General features: G+C 36.1%; 1 protein-coding gene across 1 annotated transcript in view; it reads left to right on the forward strand.

Annotated features, from left to right (window-relative positions):
* PAIP1 (poly(A) binding protein interacting protein 1) overlaps positions 1–18,472 on the forward strand; it is a 52,116-nt gene that overhangs the window by 22,693 nt on the left and 10,951 nt on the right. Inside the window, exons 3-9 of the mRNA XM_007954008.2 lie at positions 5,014–5,199; positions 8,435–8,547; positions 12,807–12,918; positions 14,209–14,334; positions 16,631–16,737; positions 17,252–17,369; positions 18,129–18,183. Coding sequence (XP_007952199.1) covers positions 5,014–5,199; positions 8,435–8,547; positions 12,807–12,918; positions 14,209–14,334; positions 16,631–16,737; positions 17,252–17,369; positions 18,129–18,183 — 817 coding nt within the window. The remainder of the gene's footprint in view (positions 1–5,013; positions 5,200–8,434; positions 8,548–12,806; positions 12,919–14,208; positions 14,335–16,630; positions 16,738–17,251; positions 17,370–18,128; positions 18,184–18,472) is intronic.

Here is an 18,472-nt window from a genome sequence, read left to right on the forward strand (position 1 = left end):
AGTATAGCAGGGATTGTGGGGCTGGCGCGGGATCGGGCATTGTTTCGTTCTGCTGTGCATGGGGTCACTATGAGTCGTAAACGACTCGACGGCACTTAACAACAACAACAACATGAATTGGTTGTTGTAATTTTGTTATGTGTTTTTTCATGATGTTGCTGATTTCTTTGTTCCATATAGTTTTCTGTGCTGAGCTCATTTTGTTTATGAATCATGTTATCATTTAGTTTGTTGCTGTTGTTTTAATATTTGCTAAGTATATATGTTTGTCCTCTTTTTTGTTTTGGTATGAAGCTTATCATTTTTCTTTGAGGTTACTCTGTTTTCTTCCCAAGTTTAGAACAATCCATTCTGTCTTGCAATTGTGTTGATTTCTCTATCATTTAGAAGGTCTGTAACTACACAGTTTTTCCCCCCTTTTTGATTTGTAATTATCCTCATTTGCCAATTGATGTTTCAGGTTCCCTGTTCACTATCTTGTAGGCTTATTGAGATACTTCCATAACTGGGTTGGTTTCTGGGTTATGTCATCATGTGTGTTAATGGTTGGTTGTTGTTTGCTGTTATAGATAGGTTCTCTATCCAAAGGACTCCCTTTAGTATCTCTTGTAAGGTTGGTCTAGTTTTAACAAATTTCTTTAATTTCTGCTTATCTGGAATTCCTAATTTCACCATCAAATTTGAGGAACAGTTTTGCCAGGTATATAATTCTTGGTTGGAAATTTTTTTTCTTTCAGAATTTTATATATACCATCCCATTGCCTTCTTGTCTGCATGGTTTCTGCCAAGAAATCAGAGCTTATTCATATTGGTTGTCCTTTGTAACTAACTTTCATTTTTTGTGTGTGCTACTTTCAGGATTCTCTTTGTCTTTGGTTTTGGTGAGTTTGATGATGATATATCTTGATGTTTTCCTTTTGAGGTCTTTCCTTCTCGGGGTTCATTGGACTTCTTGAATGGGTATATTCTTCTTTCATCATACCAGGGAAATTCTCTTCCAACAAATCTTCCACAGTTTTCTCTGTGGTTTTATTTGTCTCTTCCTCTTTTGGAATTCCAATTCCAAACCAAACCAAACTCCCTGCTGTCAAATCGTATCTGACTTATAGCAATCCCTTCTTGGGTTTCTGATTACATGTAGGTTACTCCTTTTGATGGTATCCCACATGAAACTTAGACTTTCTTCATGTTTTTATCCTTTTGTCTGATTGATTCTTTTCCAAAAAAGTAGTCAGGTATTTGTCTTCAATCTCATTAATTCTGTCTTACATTGATTCAGTGCTACTCCTTTGGCCTTTCAGTGTGTTATCTATTTCTGAAAATTTAGTATTAATCTTCTGGATTTGTGCCTGTAGATTTTGTATCATTTCTAATTTTTATTTATTTTGTTATTTTGTTCTTATATTGTCTTTTGAAATTGTTCTAGGGTTTTGTCAGTGTTTTCCTTGTCTCTCAATCTGTTGAAAGTACCTAAATATAATTATTGTAAATTCCTTACCAGGAGTTCCAGTGCTGCTTCTTCCTTAGGGATGTGTTCTGGGTCTGTATCCTGGTTCCTTGTTTCTTCTAGTTTATCTTGCTTCTTTGTGTGGACTGTAATGGTCTGTAGTCTCTGAGACAGTGTGGCCTTTTTGCGTTTATTTTTAATTCATGATTATATGTTGAAGTGATTTGCCCAAGATTTTCATTCTCTTTGTTTCATTTGGCTGTATCTGAGTAAGCAGGGTACTGTGCTGCTGTATTTGCTAGTTGGCAGCACTTTATGCACTCACTGTCTGTCTCTTTTCCAGTTGTCAGCCTCTTGTATGTCCATGCTGTCATTGACAAGCGGAGCCTATTCTTAGGTCCCTGGAACCTAAATGCGAATACTGTCACTTTAAATATCCAAAATGCCTGCACCCTCCGAACATCCAAAAAACCATAGCTCAGTTTGTCTCCTTTGTTATTTCCCTTTTCAGTTGTCACCTACCCATGAATAGTCCATTCTCAGGTCCTAACCTGAGATATTCAGGCTGCTCGTGCTGTCAGGACAGCTGACAGTCCACAGCTCCATTTTGTCTCCTTACTCACTGTTTTCATTGAGGTTCTTCTACTAATTGGTGTTTAATCTGCTTCTGTATCCTTCCTTTCAAAGCTCAGGGCTCCAGGATTATCTTCTGTATCTGTGTTAATCAGTTTCTCTTTTCTTTGTTGAAGAGGGTCTGTGTAGCTTGTCTGCGTATTCCATCATCTTATTGGAAGTCATACCTGTGTGTTTTATTGACTGTGCAAAGGCACTCAATTGTGTGGATCATAACAAATTACATAGTTATGATGACATTGAGAAGAAAGGAAATTTCAGAACACTTACCTGTGCTCATGAGGATCTTGTACATAGACCAAGAGGATGTTGTTTGAACAGGACAAGGGGATGCTGTTTGGTTTAAAATCAGGAAAGGTATGTGTCAGAGCTGTATCTTTCACTATATTTAATTAATCTGTATGGTAAGCAAATAATCAGAGAAGATGGACTGTTTGAAGAATAATGTGGCATCAGGAATTAGAGGAAAAACTCTTTAACAGCCTGCAGTATGCCGATGACACAATCTTACTTGCTGAAGATGAAGAGAACTTGAAGCACTTATTGATGATGAAGAGCAAAGACAACAGTCTTCAGTATGGATTGCACCTCAACATGAAACAAAAAGTCTCACAACTTGACCAATAAGCAACATCATGATAAATGGAGAAAACATTGAAGTTGTCACAGATTTCATTTTGCCTGAATTCCCAGTCAATGCCCATGGAAGCAGCAGTCAAGAAATCAGATTACATATTTATTGCATTGACCAGTGTGCTGCCAAAGACCTCTTTAAAGTGGTAAAGAGCAAAGATGTCGCTTTGAAGAGACTAAGGTGTGCCTGACCCAAGCCATGGTATTTTCAGTTGCCTTATATGCATGTGAAAGCTGGACAGTGAAGAGGGACAACCAAAGAATAATTGATGCATTTGAATTATGGTGTTGGCAGAGAATATTGAATAAGCCATGAATTGTCAAGAAAACCAGTATCTTGGAAGAGTTACAACCAGAACACTCCTTAGAAGTAAGGATGGTGAAAGTTCATCTGACTGACTTTGGACATGTTATCAGAAGGAACAAGCCCCTGAAGAAAGACATCATGCTTACTACAGTGGAGGGAGGGAAAAAGAGGAGGACCCTCAATTGAGATGGGTTAACACAATGGCTACATTGATGGGCTCAAGCGTAGCAAGGATTTTGAGGATGGCACAGGACTGGGCAGTGTTTCATTCTTTTGTACATAGGGTTGTTATGGATTGGACCCAACTCAGCAGCACCTAACAACAATAACAACAACAACATGAGATATGTACTGTTATCCCGATTTTACAGTTGAGGAAACTGAAGCACTGGAATTAATGCACTCTGCTGGTAGTGTTCTGATTAATGAATGAATTTCCTTTAAAACATTCATGCCTTCTCTGTTTTGAAGTAGAGTTGTTGATAACTTGGATTGAACTGTATAATTAGACAACACTTTCATATATGAGAATTTACCAGCTGCTCTGCACAATAAACATACATGAACATGGTATGGACACTTGACCCTGCTGTTCCTTCCATTGGTCTAATTATCTGAACACCTCTCATAGTACGTGTAATTTGCCATGTTAAGTATAACTTTAGTGCCTAAAGAAAGATACACAAAAATTATGTAACATGGCCTCTAAGCAATCACTACCAACATTGGAGGAACAACTGGCTGTGTCAATCTTTCTACTAATACCTGTGTCTGTCTTTAACATGGAGCTTTTTGGAAGGTAGTTTTGACAATATATTACTTTAATTTTTCTTCTAAATTTAATTTTTTTTCCTAAATTCACTGATTTTAAAATTTGCATTCTTCACAAATACGTCTGTATTGTCATAATTTTCTTACATGGTTTCTCTTTTGATTTCTTTGGGAGAAGGTAAGTTTTATCACAGAATATAGTTATTATTAGACCATAACTGTTAGTTGAATTTTAAAATGCTTTGGGTGGTTGGTATTCCAGGTATTGAGAGTACAAGGGTTGCTATTCTGGTATGGTATTTTGCAAACCCTGCCTAGACTCCTGCCATTAATTTAAGGAGTGGGAACTACCAAAGGTAACAGTGGTAAAGATATTAGCTGGAAACTACTCTCCTGTCAGCACTGATTAGAAACCTGGATGTAGCAGCCCAAAAGTCTCCTACTGCAGTAGATCATGATGAAATTCTGACAGTTAATTAAGCAGTTGCATAATCCCATGAGCAGTAACAGACTTAACTAGGTTTTATTCTTTTCAACATAGAAATTGTGAGATACCTATAAGAATACAGAGAATGGTAAAATGAATCCCCATGGCCTCATCAGCTACATGTAGTAGATTCTTGTTTCTATATCCCCGGTCTTGCCCCTCCCTCCCATTTTGAAATAAATCTCCGTCTTATTTCATCCATAAAGAGATCATATTCCATTTTTAGATAGGTATTATAAAGGAGCTCTGGTGGTGTAGTGCGTAAGGCATTTGACTGCTGGCCAGAAGGTTGGTGGTTCAAACCCTCCAGCCACTTCATGGAAGGAAGACTGGGCAATCTACTTCTGTAAAGATTTACCACCTTAGAAACCCAAAGGGGGTCACTATGAGTCAGAATCAACTTGACAGCAGTGAGTTTGGTTTGGTATAGGTATTGTAGTGAAATACTAGTGATAATTCATTTCTTAGATGTCTTGTGTGCCAGGGTTGAAAAGACAATTTCCTACCAAGCTAAATGAAGCCTTTTTGTTATAACATCACACTTTGGTTATTGGACAAGGAGGAAGAAGAGCTCAATGGGCTTAATTTTATTAAACAAAATGATAACACGTTTTAGCATGTGTGGAAGGATCCTTACAATCATTTGTGCCAGACATAGCCCAATTTAAAGCCACCTCTTGTTTGTTTTAGCTAGTCAATGGATTTTTTTTTTTCCTTCCAATTTTTAACTTACAGGAATCCTATGAGGATGGTTGTGAAGATTACCCCACTTTATCAGAATATGTTCAGGACTTTTTGAATCATCTTACAGAGCAACCTGGCAGTTTTGAAACTGAAATTGAACAGTTTGCAGAGACCCTTAATGGCTGGGTTACAACAGATGATGCTTTGCAAGACCTTGTGGAACTCATCTATCAACAGGTAGGTTGGCCGATAGCACATGTCCATCTTCAGGTAGCTTCCTTGAAGCCCAAGAATGGTGGCGGCTACTTGAAGGAGACAGGTCTGTATTCATCTTCCTCCATACTTGTAAACTGTTCAAGGTTCGTGGGAGCTTTGAAGTCTCTATGAATTTCATATACTTAAAGGACCCAGGGCTAAAGCCATGTTTGACTGCAAATTCACCTATGTAGTGGAGGCTTTGAAAAGGCAATTGGGAGGTGCTTTGGACATTTATGAGAAGGCTGCATAAACAACACACCTTTGGGGGGGGGTTCAGTTTTATAGGATCTGAAGTAACAATATATAAAAAAGAGTAATTTTTTTCTCCTAGGTATTGAGTTAGGTACCGTTATTGGAGTAGAAAAGAAAAGAGTCGTGAGAGAACTTTCTTGCCTCTTTTTGAGTGTTTTTTAAAAGCCAGCCCATAAAACACCATGTTCAGTGTTAGCGTTTCTGTGTCTTTACGTCCCGGGTGATGCAGACAGTGCGCTTTGCTGTTTGCTGAGAGATTAAAGGTTTGAGTCCACCCAGAGGTGCCTCAGCAAAGAGGCCTGATGATGGACTTGTGGAACATCAGCCACTGAGAGCCCTGTGCAGACAGACACACTGGAGGTCGCCATGGGTTGGAATCAACTCCATGACTACAGTTTTTGTTTTTAATTGTCTTAAAAAATTTTTAAGCATTTACATCTTAATTCCTTGAGAGCCTTAATGTCAATCCAGATTGTGTTTCTTAACAGTTAAAATTTGAGTTTTGATGCCAGCATATTGGTCATTGATAGATTAATGCTATTGTAAGAGGGAGAAATGTGGTAGACAACACTGGATTTTGAAAACAATCTTTAAAAATGTGAATGGCATGTAAGACTGGCCAGAAACAGTAGAAGATGAGCAGAAATATAAACAGGAGTGTTCCTTAAGTCATGGCAAAAACAGTATCAGATTTGGAATATAAGGAAGGGTGCTTATGATAACAAATTGATGATACTATCTTAGTTTGGGTGTTTTTGTTTTTTTTAGTGTTTCTTTTGGCTGCTTTTTTCCAAGTTGATTTGAACTGTTATTGGACCCTAAAATTCTCTAGTGAGCTCTCAGGTTTCACGAGTTGCCTGAGATTTCACAGAGATAGGACTGCTCTGTTTTTCCTGATTCCTACTTTCTGTATCTAAATGGATTGAAAAGCAATATGAGATTTTAAAAAATGGAAGAATTATGCTCATTTTTTGTTGCTTTTCTCATTTCTCCTCTATTTTGTCGTAGCTCTTAAATAGAGCTATGTGGTTATAGTTCTTCAGAGCTAGACAAGAGTGTCACCTGACAAGTTACAACTATTGCTGCAATTTTCCTCAGATTTAGTTCTTAAATATGTAGTCAGTAGTATTTAAAGTTTTAGCATTCTGTGGTCTATGATACACAAGTATGATAGCTTCATAGCAGTCCTTGAACAGCCAGCCTTGACTGAAATAGACAGAGGCGCCAAGAAAGTTGTCTCTAGTGAGATGAACACACTACTTTGTTTGAAGGTGATGAGAAAAAATACATAAGCTAGTGAGCTTAGGACTGTACCACTGAGAAGTATATAAAAACAAAGTAGAAAAAAATGAATAATTCTGGGGAAACAGTTATACAAAAAAGGAAAAATTAGTATATGGTTCAGCTATAAATAGAAACACAAAACTAATAAATCATGGTATAGCCATATTGGTTGGTGGAAGGAGTGGGCAGTATGTGAAGTAGAATAGGGTAAAACATACGAAAATCAATAAGAAATAATATCTAAACTGAGAAATCGTGTAGCATGGAGTTACAGAGGTTGAAAACCGTTTTTAGTGGAAGAATTAGAAATGGTTCCTTTTAAGATTAAAATTGGAAGTAGAAAAGTGTTTAATATCAACCCTTGGCATAGTGCCTAAGGCACTTGACTGCTAACCAGAAGGCTGGCAGTTCAAACCCACCAGCCACTCCTCGGAAGGAAGGTTGGGCATTCCTACTTCCGTAGTGATACTGCCTCGGAAACCCAAGGAGGGGTCGCTGTGAGTCGGAGCCGACTCGATGGCAAATAACAACAACAACAACAATAGAACTTGGTAAGTCTTTAACCGTGTGTGTGGTAATTTTTTAAGTAAACTAAAGGAAACCAGGCAGTGCCAGTAAGTTTTTTTTTATGGTTCCTGCTAAGTATACATGATCTCAGAAGAATTCTTTTTCCTTTGATGAGAAACTTAGAGTCCATTGTAAGCTAGGAAATAATTAGAATTAAAAATATAAAGTACTTACTACATACCAGGCACTGCTAAGTACTTGACATGTAGTTAACTCATTTAATCTTCAGTGGTTGTGTGATATTATTGTCCCCATTTTATACATGATGAAAAGGCACAGAGAGGGTCCAACTTGCTTAAGGTTACCAGCGCTATTAAATGGAACCACATTTAATGGGGAGGAGAGGCACAAGACCATCTAGGCTCCGGTTAACTACTTTTTTGACTTTGGGAAAGCCTCCTAACCTCTTTAAATGCATTAACTTACCTAAATAACTATATACTATTACTATTTTTCTTTAACTGTGATTAAAGCTAAACTTTCTGAGTGCTGCTTTGGCCACATCACAGAGTCTTTGATATGTATTTTTTTCTCACTGTCCTATTTTTTAAAGTAACTTCTCTGTTTGGATATCTTCTTTACCCCAGGTGTTTTTGGATTGTTCTTTAAATGTTAGTCACTTAGGCCAGGTACCATTAATCACATCTTCTCAGGGAAGTATAGTGAAGTCCAAGCTCACAAAAGCAAGAGCCCTGGGAATTTTGTTCTAGACCAGTAGGCATCAAAGTCTGTTCTGTTCTGCCCATGAGAAATATCCGTTGTTTGACAAAATTATTCTCATTCTTAATTGTCAGCTATGCAAGTGGGTACATGTACATATTTTGTGCAAAAATGGCTTAGCACAAAGAGGCATCATCTGTTTGCTTTCTGATACCTAGGTAAATGTGGAAGAACTTGCTTTTCACATTTTGCTTTATGTTCATGGTTCTTGGTGTAAAGTTGGAAGGGAGGTTAAAGTTAATTTCCTTACGTTTAACAATTAGACCTTTTCTGTACAATATGGTCACTTACAGAAGCAGAAAAGTTTTTACTCTTAAAAATGTTACTGTTAAGTATTTGCAGTAATTATTTGATGTATCTGTGTCATACAAAACTGTTTTCTTTTTGAAAGGCCACGTCTATCCCAAACTTCTCTTACATGGGAGCTCGCCTGTGTAACTACCTGTCTCATCATCTGACAATTAATCCACAGAGTGGCAATTTCCGCCAGTTGCTACTTCAAAGGTCAGTGTGACTATATGAAAGAAATTACTTTTAAACGTACTGGAATTTGACTATTCCTTTTTTTTCTAATGATGGTGTGTTATAGATAGTTGTAGGGGGGAATAGAGTAGACGATTCTTATTTGTATAGTATTAAATGTTTCTAGCCAGATATGTCAGTGTTTCTTCTGTAGTGGTGTCTGCCTTTGGTTTTGTGCTTAGAAAGGTCTTTCCTTTCCCAAGATTTAAAAAATGACCACTTAATATATTTTCTAGTACTTTTGTAGTTTTAGTTTGAGTAAGGATATACTTTTGTTGCCACACAAAAAACACTTTTTTCCTATTACTCCCCCCCCCTTTTTTTTATAATACATTCTTTCCCTGTGGATTTTGAATTGCTGCCTTTCTCATACTGCATCCTTTATCAATTTGAGTTTGATTCTAGACTTTCATTATATTCCATTGATCACCAATCCTATTTTCAGTTTTATTACTATAGTATTAAATATTTTAACTCTAATTGTTTCATATTTATTCCGGTTAGTTCCTTGATTTTAAAGACTCATTACTATTCTTGCATGCTGCATTTGTTCCAGTGAACTTTAGAATCAGCTTATACAATTACACAAATAATCTTGCTGCTAGCAATTTGTGGATACTTTGTGGGATAATATTGAATTCATAAGCTAATTTAGAGAAAACTGATGTTTACATTTTGAGTTATCTTACTTAGTAGCAAGGTTATTTTCAACTTTATTATAATTTGCCCATTAGTTCTTTAAAGACACTTAATGGTTGGAAAGTATTCCTTCCTGTGGTTAAAATGCACTGGAACAGAATAAGGCCTCTAAATGTAGACCCAGAGACATCTGAAAATTAAGCTGTTGATGTAGATGGGTACATATTTAAAAGATAAATTCTGCTGGTTGGCACAACTGACTAGCTCCTTGGGGGGAAAAAACAAAGATGGATTCCTTTGTTCTTATATGAAAATTCCAAATATTTCAAAGACTTAAGTAAATGTGAAAGGGTAAATTCTAGGGGGCGGGGGGAATTGACAAAATCTTGGGTTGGTAAAGGCTTTTTTAAGCAAGACATGATAACCTGAGGCCTTAAAACATTAGATGAATAAACTTAATTACATGTGTTGTTGTGTGCCATGGAACTGATTCTGACTTACAGCGACCCTATAGATGATAATACTTTAAACCATTGCCATCAATTTTGATTCATAACAACCCTGTAGGACAGAATAGAACTGCCCCATAGAGTTTCCAAGGCTGTAAATCTTTACAGAAGCAGACTGCCATGTTTCTCCTGCAGAGCAGCTGGTGGGTTTGAACCACCAACCTTTTGATTAGCAGCCAAGGCCATAACCGTTGCACAACCAGGGCTCATTATTTTAGGGAGGCATAAGTTTATTTAAAATAAAAGTAGAGAAATTTATAACACATGATAATGAGCTGATTGATTTAATACAAAAAGAAAGACCTATTAAGAATGACTAAGAAAAAGACTTAGTATCTCAATAGAAATATTTTGAATACTTCTGAATAGGTACCATTCTGAAAAATAAGTTACAAGCTTATCAAAAGATACTTAACCTCACCCATAATTAAAGAAATGCAATTACAGTTTCGGGAAAGAGGCCAAAATGAGTACTTCTAGGAGGTAGGTTGGCAGAAAGGCTGGGTTACCATATTCTCCAGTGCTGCTGGCTGTGCCTTAGAGCCACTTAGACACTTACAAATGGCTCAGATCCTGCCCTCACCTTTGGGATTTTCATGTAATTGGACTGAGGTAGAGCCTGGGCATGGCTTTGTAAAGTTCCCCCAAGTTATTTTCCCTAAATGCAACCATGGTTGAGAAACCCCCCTTCTAATTCCCTTTGACACTTCACCCGCTCGCTTCATGTGCTTCTGTAGTACTGGCACTCTGTCAAAGATAGTAACATGGGGAAATGTCAGTAATATAACAGGCGAGACCAGAAACCCATTGCTATCAAGTTGGTTCTGACTCATAGTGACCATACTGTAGGACAGAGTTGTGTTTCCAAGGCTGTAATCATTACAGAAGGAGCTCTGATGGTGTAGTAGGTAAGGCATTTGGCTGCTTACCAAAAGGTGGGTGGTTTGAACCCACCAGTTGCTCTGTAGAAGAAAGATGAGGCAGTCTGCATCCATAAAGATTTACAGCCTTGAGTGTTTGCACAGGGAGACAGCTGGGCAGGGAGGGGAGTACATGAGAGAGAAGGACACAGGGAAAAGGTAACTATGGGCAGGAAGTGGGAAGAGAGCTGTTACATTGTAGGGAATTACAGTCAGTGTCATGAGACAGTGTATGAAAATGAATTTGCTCTGTAAACTTTGACCCAAATCACAATAAAAATTTGAAAAGAAAAAAAGATTTACAGCCTTGGAAACCAGTGGGCATTGCTATGAGATGGAATCAACTCGATGGCAGTTAGTTTGGTTTGGTTTAGAATCTTTATGGAAGCAGACTGCCACATCGTTCTCCTGCAGACCAGATAGTGGATTCGAACTCACTGATCTTTTGGTTAACAGCCAAGTGCTTAACCATTGCACTACCAAGGTTCTTTAACAAGTGAAAAGCAGGCCATAATTCTAGCACCTCTTTTAAATATATATGTGCGTAATTTTAAAAAAGGAAGTTGCCTGACAGCCCTTATGTCTGGGTTCATTGGTATTTCAGGTAACTTTTTTCTTTATTTTTCTATTTTAGCCTTTCAGAAATAAACACTTAACTACTTTTATAATTGAAAATCTTAAAGTTTAGGGGTTTTCCTTTTTACCTAGGTAATCAGCCATGTATAGGGGTAGGAATTTAGTTTTACAGATAAGTTAGCATATCTTAATGTACAGTCTAATAGCCATACCGTTCATAAAACAAAAAGGAGGTCATTTAATCAGAGCACTTACTGTGCAAAGCTGTAAAAAAAAAAGAGCAGAGAAAGGACAGTAGCCAACAAGGTGCTTGGATAACTGTGTTGGCATTAATTAACAGAGCCTTTCCATTATTAACTAGGGTGTTCTGTTTATAAATATCCAAACTTTTTTCTGATGGAGTTAATTTAATATGTATGAGGAAGTAACAGATATCTTACTGTGTCTGACTTGAAAAGAAGAGGTTACTTATTTGATAAAACTTATCAAGTATTAGAATTAGCCACAAAGGCACACTAAGCTATGCTGGGATTATGGTTGGTTCACAAAACTGACCCAATGTAAAATTTGGAGTAAGATGTGATGATTTCTTTTTCTTTTTCTTTTTCTTTTTTAAGTTTTTGCAGAACCAACCTAAACTAAGTCCTTCATTTATGGAAGTTGTTTAGTCTCCAAAATCTCCTTCCTTTGTCTTTAAAAAAGAAACTATCAAAATCTGAAATGACTTTCCCACAGTTTTCTACAAACTCTTCAAAAAGGATGAGAAAAAACACTTGCACCAAAATGCTAAATTTCTAGAGTCCATTAAAAAAATTCATTTTAGTAACAGTAGCTGACACTATGATTCACTGACACAGGCAGTAATGAGTTTACTATGATTATTTTAGATACCTTGTAGGAACTGTGTCAGTAAGCTCCAAAAAGAGGATTTCTTTTTGTTGTCTGTGTGAGACAAATGGCCCAAGTCAGGGGAAGATAAAGTACAGGAAAATGAGTTATTTGAAACAATAGTATCTCCATTAGAAATAGAAACCAAATGAATTGCATTCTGTATTGTGAGTTCAATTAGGGAGTTTTTCCTCACTGTAATTCTTGGATTTGTGTAATGGGAATCATAAAGAAAGGACTTGACTCAAAAAAGAATTCATTGAGACCGTGTATATATATTTTAAATGTCTGTTTCAAAGTTCTTATAATCAAAAAGAGTAGAAAAATGTTGCAGTAACAATTTGGGTAAAAACAGGGCTTTGTTAACAAAAATACCTACAGGACATTTTTTTTTTTTTTTTTTTTTTCCTTTTTGATGCCAGTATGCTATGAACCTCATGAAGTCTGTGTTTCTTAAGCATATTATAAACTTGATCTGATAGTTTTACTTTGAACTATTCCTATCAGTTTTTTAAATTAGGAGTCTTAGTTTTAAAAGATGATATATATTCTGGTCTGTACAACAGACAGGAACACTTTTTCTTTATTATAGGAAGTCAGGGCATTGTGCTTGCCTGTGTGTTGCTTGCGGACAACCAAATGGACAAATCTTGTTTGACTATTTAAAAAACAAAGCAATGTGAGGTTATAAAAAGTGTGTCTTTATTAGATGTCGGACTGAATATGAAGTTAAAGATCAAGCTGCAAAAGGTGATGAAGCAACTCGAAAACGATTTCATGCATTTGTACTCTTTCTGGGAGAGCTTTATCTTAACCTGGAGGTAAGGAGAAATTTTCCTTTTGTTAAATCCTGACAAGGTCTGAGTACATAAAGTGATTTCAGTAAGGAGTTTGTGGTCACATTTTCCTGTTGCCACATTAAAAATGAAATGGAAGGGAGAAGAGTAATGGGAAAACTAATGTCTTAGTATCTACTCATGGTTGTATCTGGACACTCATGGAATGCTTAAGTTTTCAAAATACCTTTTTGAGTCTGCATGCATTTAGTATGTTGACTTTCAAATGGTGGCCCAAAGCATCTTAACTACAGAACAGGAGAAACGGGAGAGGCTAGGGGTTCTGACTTTTCACCCTAATTCACTCACCAGTTCTTTGCCCTATTATATGTATTAATCTTCCTCATGAAATGTATTTGTACAAGTTCTATAGCTAAATATGTTTGTAAATTGGTGATATGCTTAAGTTTAAACTTGTTAGTAGGCAATATAAGTGCTGAATATTACCATGAAAGGAGTTGCCTGATTTTTTTTTCTTTTTTTTTTTTTTTTAGTCACTAGTAAAACCCAGATAGAGGTTTTATCTTCTTACACCCTAATATGAAGAATTGACATCGTAAACATGACTGAAAAGACACATTAATTCACTATCAGCTGTGCATCTCAGTGCATGTAAAGGGTTTTTATTCAATCCAAAGCTTCATTTACTGTCCTCCCTCCCCTTTTTTTTAAACCACAAGTAGATTTAAATTTTTTGAAAGCTTATGCTTTATTCTTTTTTAGTCTAAATTTTCTATGTGCCAAAATAAGAGTACCAACTAAATTAAAATATGCCTCAAATGATGAGCCATTTTAAGAATGCTATTGAGTATTTCCTATGTGGAGGTAATAATGCCAGGTCTCTGGGAAATATATGTGGCTTCTGCACCTAAAATTCCTCTAGTAGGAGGGATAAGATATGTATGCCAATCTAGTGCAAAATACAGTGTTTAAATACTGTTTAAAAAAATGAAAATACTGTAGGTTCAAAGAGGGTAGTAGCTTAATTGATTAGAGAGTTCTCTGTTAAGCAATAACTTTAAAGTGGGTTTAAGTTATCTTGACTGTGTATTAGTTATGATAAATAAAAATTAAATTTTACCTGTAGTTTAATAGTTTTATTAGAAGCCTAAATTACATATAAAGTAATTCTAATTTTGTCAGGGTACCAGAATGTGTTCCTATGTACTGTTTAATGAAAACACTTATTTTTAGTGTTTAACGCCTTGTTAGACCATTTATGTATCTGTATTATATTTTGGCATAGTTGCTTTTAATTTTCTTTTGTCTCCAAAGATCAAGGGAACAAATGGACAGGTTACAAGAGCAGATATTCTTCAGGTTGGCCTTCGGGAGTTGCTGAATGCCCTCTTTTCCAACCCTGTGGATGACAACTTAATTTGTGCAGTAAAATTACTGAAAGTAGGTTTTACTTTTTTCCCGTCCCCTTAAAATTGAACTCTTTTACCCCTTTAATATGTAATGCAATTGAATTTAATGTGTAATACAAATGAATTCAAGATAATTATTACTTTATTGACATTGAACTTTGACTTCTCTTGAATTTATGTATTAGAGAAACTGTATTTACTGTTTAATATAAGAAGCAAAACTGTGAAGTAAGAAATGGAAGTCCTGCTACCCTCCCCTTCCCTTGTTTGTGTGTATGCTCTTAGAAATGCTATCTTCTTCTGTTGCAGCTTTTTCACCCACGAAACGATAGATCTTCCCATGGCAGCATATGCACAGATCTACCTGTTCCTATAGTGGCTTCTTACATTCCATTGTATGATTGTACACTGTTTATCTACTCTATTAATGAACATTTGGGTTATTTTTAGTTTAGCCTCTGCAGCACTGTTAATCTTTCATCATGTCTTCATATGTGCAGATACTACTATAAGTTAAATCCCTGCACATAGATTTGGTGGGTCAGCAAGCATCTGTACTTTAAATTGCTTTAAAAACAAAACCTCACTGCCATCAAGTTGATTCTGACTCAGAGCGACCGCCATTGGGTTCCTAAGGCTGTAAATCTTTATGAATGCAGACTGTCCCATCTTTCTTCCATGAAGCAGCTGGTGCATTTGAACCAGTGTCTTTTTGGTTAGCAGCCAAACAACTTAACCATTACATCATCAGAGATCCTTTTGTATTGATAAGTGATGCCATATTCCCCTCCCAAAGGCTGAGCCACAGTGTTTATTAGTTTCTATGAATTACATGTTCATAACCTTAACTCTTCTTTCTCTGATGGAGTTGTTTGTTTTCATTCAAAGCTTCTATATCACCCATTGCATATTTCTAGTTTGAGTCTGTTGTTGGACCTTTACCTTTACTTTAGATGCCTTTTACTCTAAGGCTTTTATATTTGTGTGTAGTCTGCCTTTTTAAAATTTTAGGCCGAATGGCTGTGATTTTGCTAAGGATAGAGATTCTCAAACTTTTTACCTTTAATTGAGGACCCAAAGAGCTTTTGTATATGTGGGTTTCATCTATCAATATTTAGTGTGTTTGAAATTAAATTTTAAAAATTAAGTCATTGAAAAAAAATTCATTACATGATTAAAAATAATTGCTTCCCAAAAACAAAAAATGTAGTGAGAAGAGTGGCAGCATTATTTTACATTTTGCAGAGTTCTTTAATCTCTGGCTTAATAGCTCAATTCTTACATCTGATTCTGCACTGTTACACTGTCATTTAGGTTGAATTATATGAAGAAAATCTGGCTTCATACAGATTTTATAGTTGGAAAAGGGAAACCTATTCAGATACCTGGGGATATTCTTTGATACCACATCAAAACTCAAATAGTTTCTTAAAGGTTAATTGCAGTGTAGAATCTGAAAAAATATCAGTGAACTATTCATATTCTGTTACTCTGAAATTCTTTGACCTGTCTTGCCCTTTAAGTATATCTATTACCTATGCATCATCTGCTTTGATCATTTTGGAAAATACTGATCCACCAACTGTTAGATCTTCTAACAATTGACACATTTTTTTATGTAAGATTTTAAAAATCACATCATTAATATCACCAATCTTACCAGAAAATTTATCGAGCTCATAGTGATAGATACAAGTTTTCCAAAACTAACTTTTGCTTGAAGCTCTGAATCTTATAATTGGCAGTGAATACTTTCATTGGATTCACAAAGATTTTAATTTTGGCAAGATGTTACAAGGGAGTGGGGGTGGTATGTTACAAAAAGTGATGATTAAAATTGTCGGAGGGCCAGAACTGGTAGGGACGGCCAGGAGGCATCAACGAAAGAGGGGAGGGACCCTCAACAAGATGGATTGACATGGTGGCTGCAGCGATGAGCTCAGGTCTAGTAGGCATAGTGAGACTGGCACAGGACCGGGCAGTGATTCATTCTGTTGTCCATAAGGTTGCTGTAAGTCAGTGACAACTTGATGGCACATAACAACAATATCTTAGTCATACAACAAATAAAACATGTAGTCATTGACAAGTTAACAAATCCATGATGAAAATTCAGCTATAGTTCATTCTTTTAATTCATTTCTCTTAGATAAGAAAATCGTAAGGAGTATAAAGGTGTCTAAATATTAAGTGGTAGAAAATAATTGGGAAATATTTTTGACTTGGCTAAATTCATCCTGTTCAAAGAATGCTTGAACTGCTACTAATACCTTCTTAAAATTTCTATACTCTTGAATTCCTCACTTTACTAACACCTGCCTTTTTAGTTGACAGGGTCAGTTTTGGAAGATGCCTGGAAGGAAAAAGGAAAGACTGATATGGAAGAAATTATTCAGAGAATTGAAAATGTTGTCCTAGATGCAAATTGCAGCAGGTGGGAAAAGAAAGAATGCAGACAGCTACTAAATCTCAATTTCTTGCTTTTTCTTTGGGGTTGATTTAATCTACTGTACTTTATCAGACTAATTGAATTCTTAGATCTACAGAAATATTTTCCTTCAAGGAATGATATTTTACCTGTGGCTTCTGCTCATGGTCATTTATGTTCAATCATGTTTATAAAGTGCAAAAGTTAAGATTTTTCTTTAGTAAGATGTAACGTCAGTCCATTGATTTCGATTTGTTCAACAGATAAGTACAGTAAGATATAACATGATTGAAGGATAGCCATTCTCTTTAAGGACTTTATAGTCTACTGTTAAATAAAAAAATTTGAAGGCTGTTAAAAAGTAAATTTCTGACATCATAGGAAATTTCAGGAAAATTAAAGCATTGGCTATGCATGTTAGATTTAGGAAATAAAGTCTTAAGAGTCTTTGAAGTATTTTAGACTCTGACATCATTTATGGTGGATACATTTTAACTCCTTTTTGACTTCTGTTTTGCAGAGATGTAAAACAGATGCTCTTGAAGCTTGTAGAACTGCGGTCGAGTAACTGGGGTAGAGTCCATGTAACCTCCACCTACAGAGAAGCAACACCTGAAAATGATCCTAATTATTTTATGGTGGGTATGCCAGTGTTTATGTTTGTTTCTTGAATTCAATTTTAGGAATTTCTAGATGAGTTTTATAAAGCTTTTCTGAGAACTTAATACCTAGTAATTCTTTTCACTGGCTTACAGTCCTATGACAGCCAGCAGACCAGATAGATAATGAGGAGAAAAGACCTGGAATCCAGTGAAAGGGTGGACTAGCGAAAGATCCAGCCAATGGCAAGGGGGCGGAGGGGTGGGGGTGGGAAGACTTAGGCTCTAGTGAGCATAGGGGTGCCAGAAAGGAGTTTTTCCAAAGAATTCATAAGCAAGGACCTGTACCTAAGTTTTAATAAAGTAAATTAAATGAAAGTGATTACCAGGTTAGTAATTCCCTGAAGCTTCTGACATGAAGAAGCGTAAAACAGCCTGAGAGAAATGCTACTGCAACCTGATTGTGGGAATTCTTTTTTTAAAAAAAAAAGAAAATACTGCTAAAAATGAGCTAACACTAAATTACAGTGTTTCACCATGAATGTAACAGACAATGGAAAGCAAGGTTAGGACCATAAGAACTTGAGATAATAAAATAGAAATCTGAAAAGCACAGTTTGTCCCCCCGCCCCCCCAGCAAAATGAAAATGACTGCTAGGAAGTTACTTTTTTTTTTTTTCACTTGTTCTAGAATTCTTAGGTGCAGACAGTTGACTTTAGCCATGCTTCATTAGTTAATGTGCTTTTAAAAATCAATTCTGAAATCATTACATACTTTATCACTTTGATTCATTCTAGAATGAACCCACATTTTATACATCTGATGGTGTTCCTTTCACTGCAGCTGATCCAGGTATGTTGTCTCACACTTTTCTCCCATCTTCTGTAAGGTAGTAAAGAAACAGTAAATCATATCCTTACTAGCACAAAATTGTGACTTTTTGAAGTGTTCACATCAGTCTAAAATGCTATGGTAACGGTTTATCTCCCATAGAATATTCTTTACAATAACCACTTGAACCATTTCAAATGGAAAGTCACACTCAGTAAGTAGTCACTCTACTTTAACAATGAGGGATTAGAAGAATCCCTCAATTAAATGCAAACCATTTTTACATTTCTAATGTTTTATTTATTTATTT

The sequence above is a fragment of the Orycteropus afer genome, unplaced genomic scaffold (assembly GCF_000298275.1).
Source record: "Orycteropus afer afer isolate SDZICR_OR568_19922 unplaced genomic scaffold, OryAfe1.0 scaffold00425, whole genome shotgun sequence".
NCBI lineage: Eukaryota > Metazoa > Chordata > Mammalia > Tubulidentata > Orycteropodidae > Orycteropus > Orycteropus afer.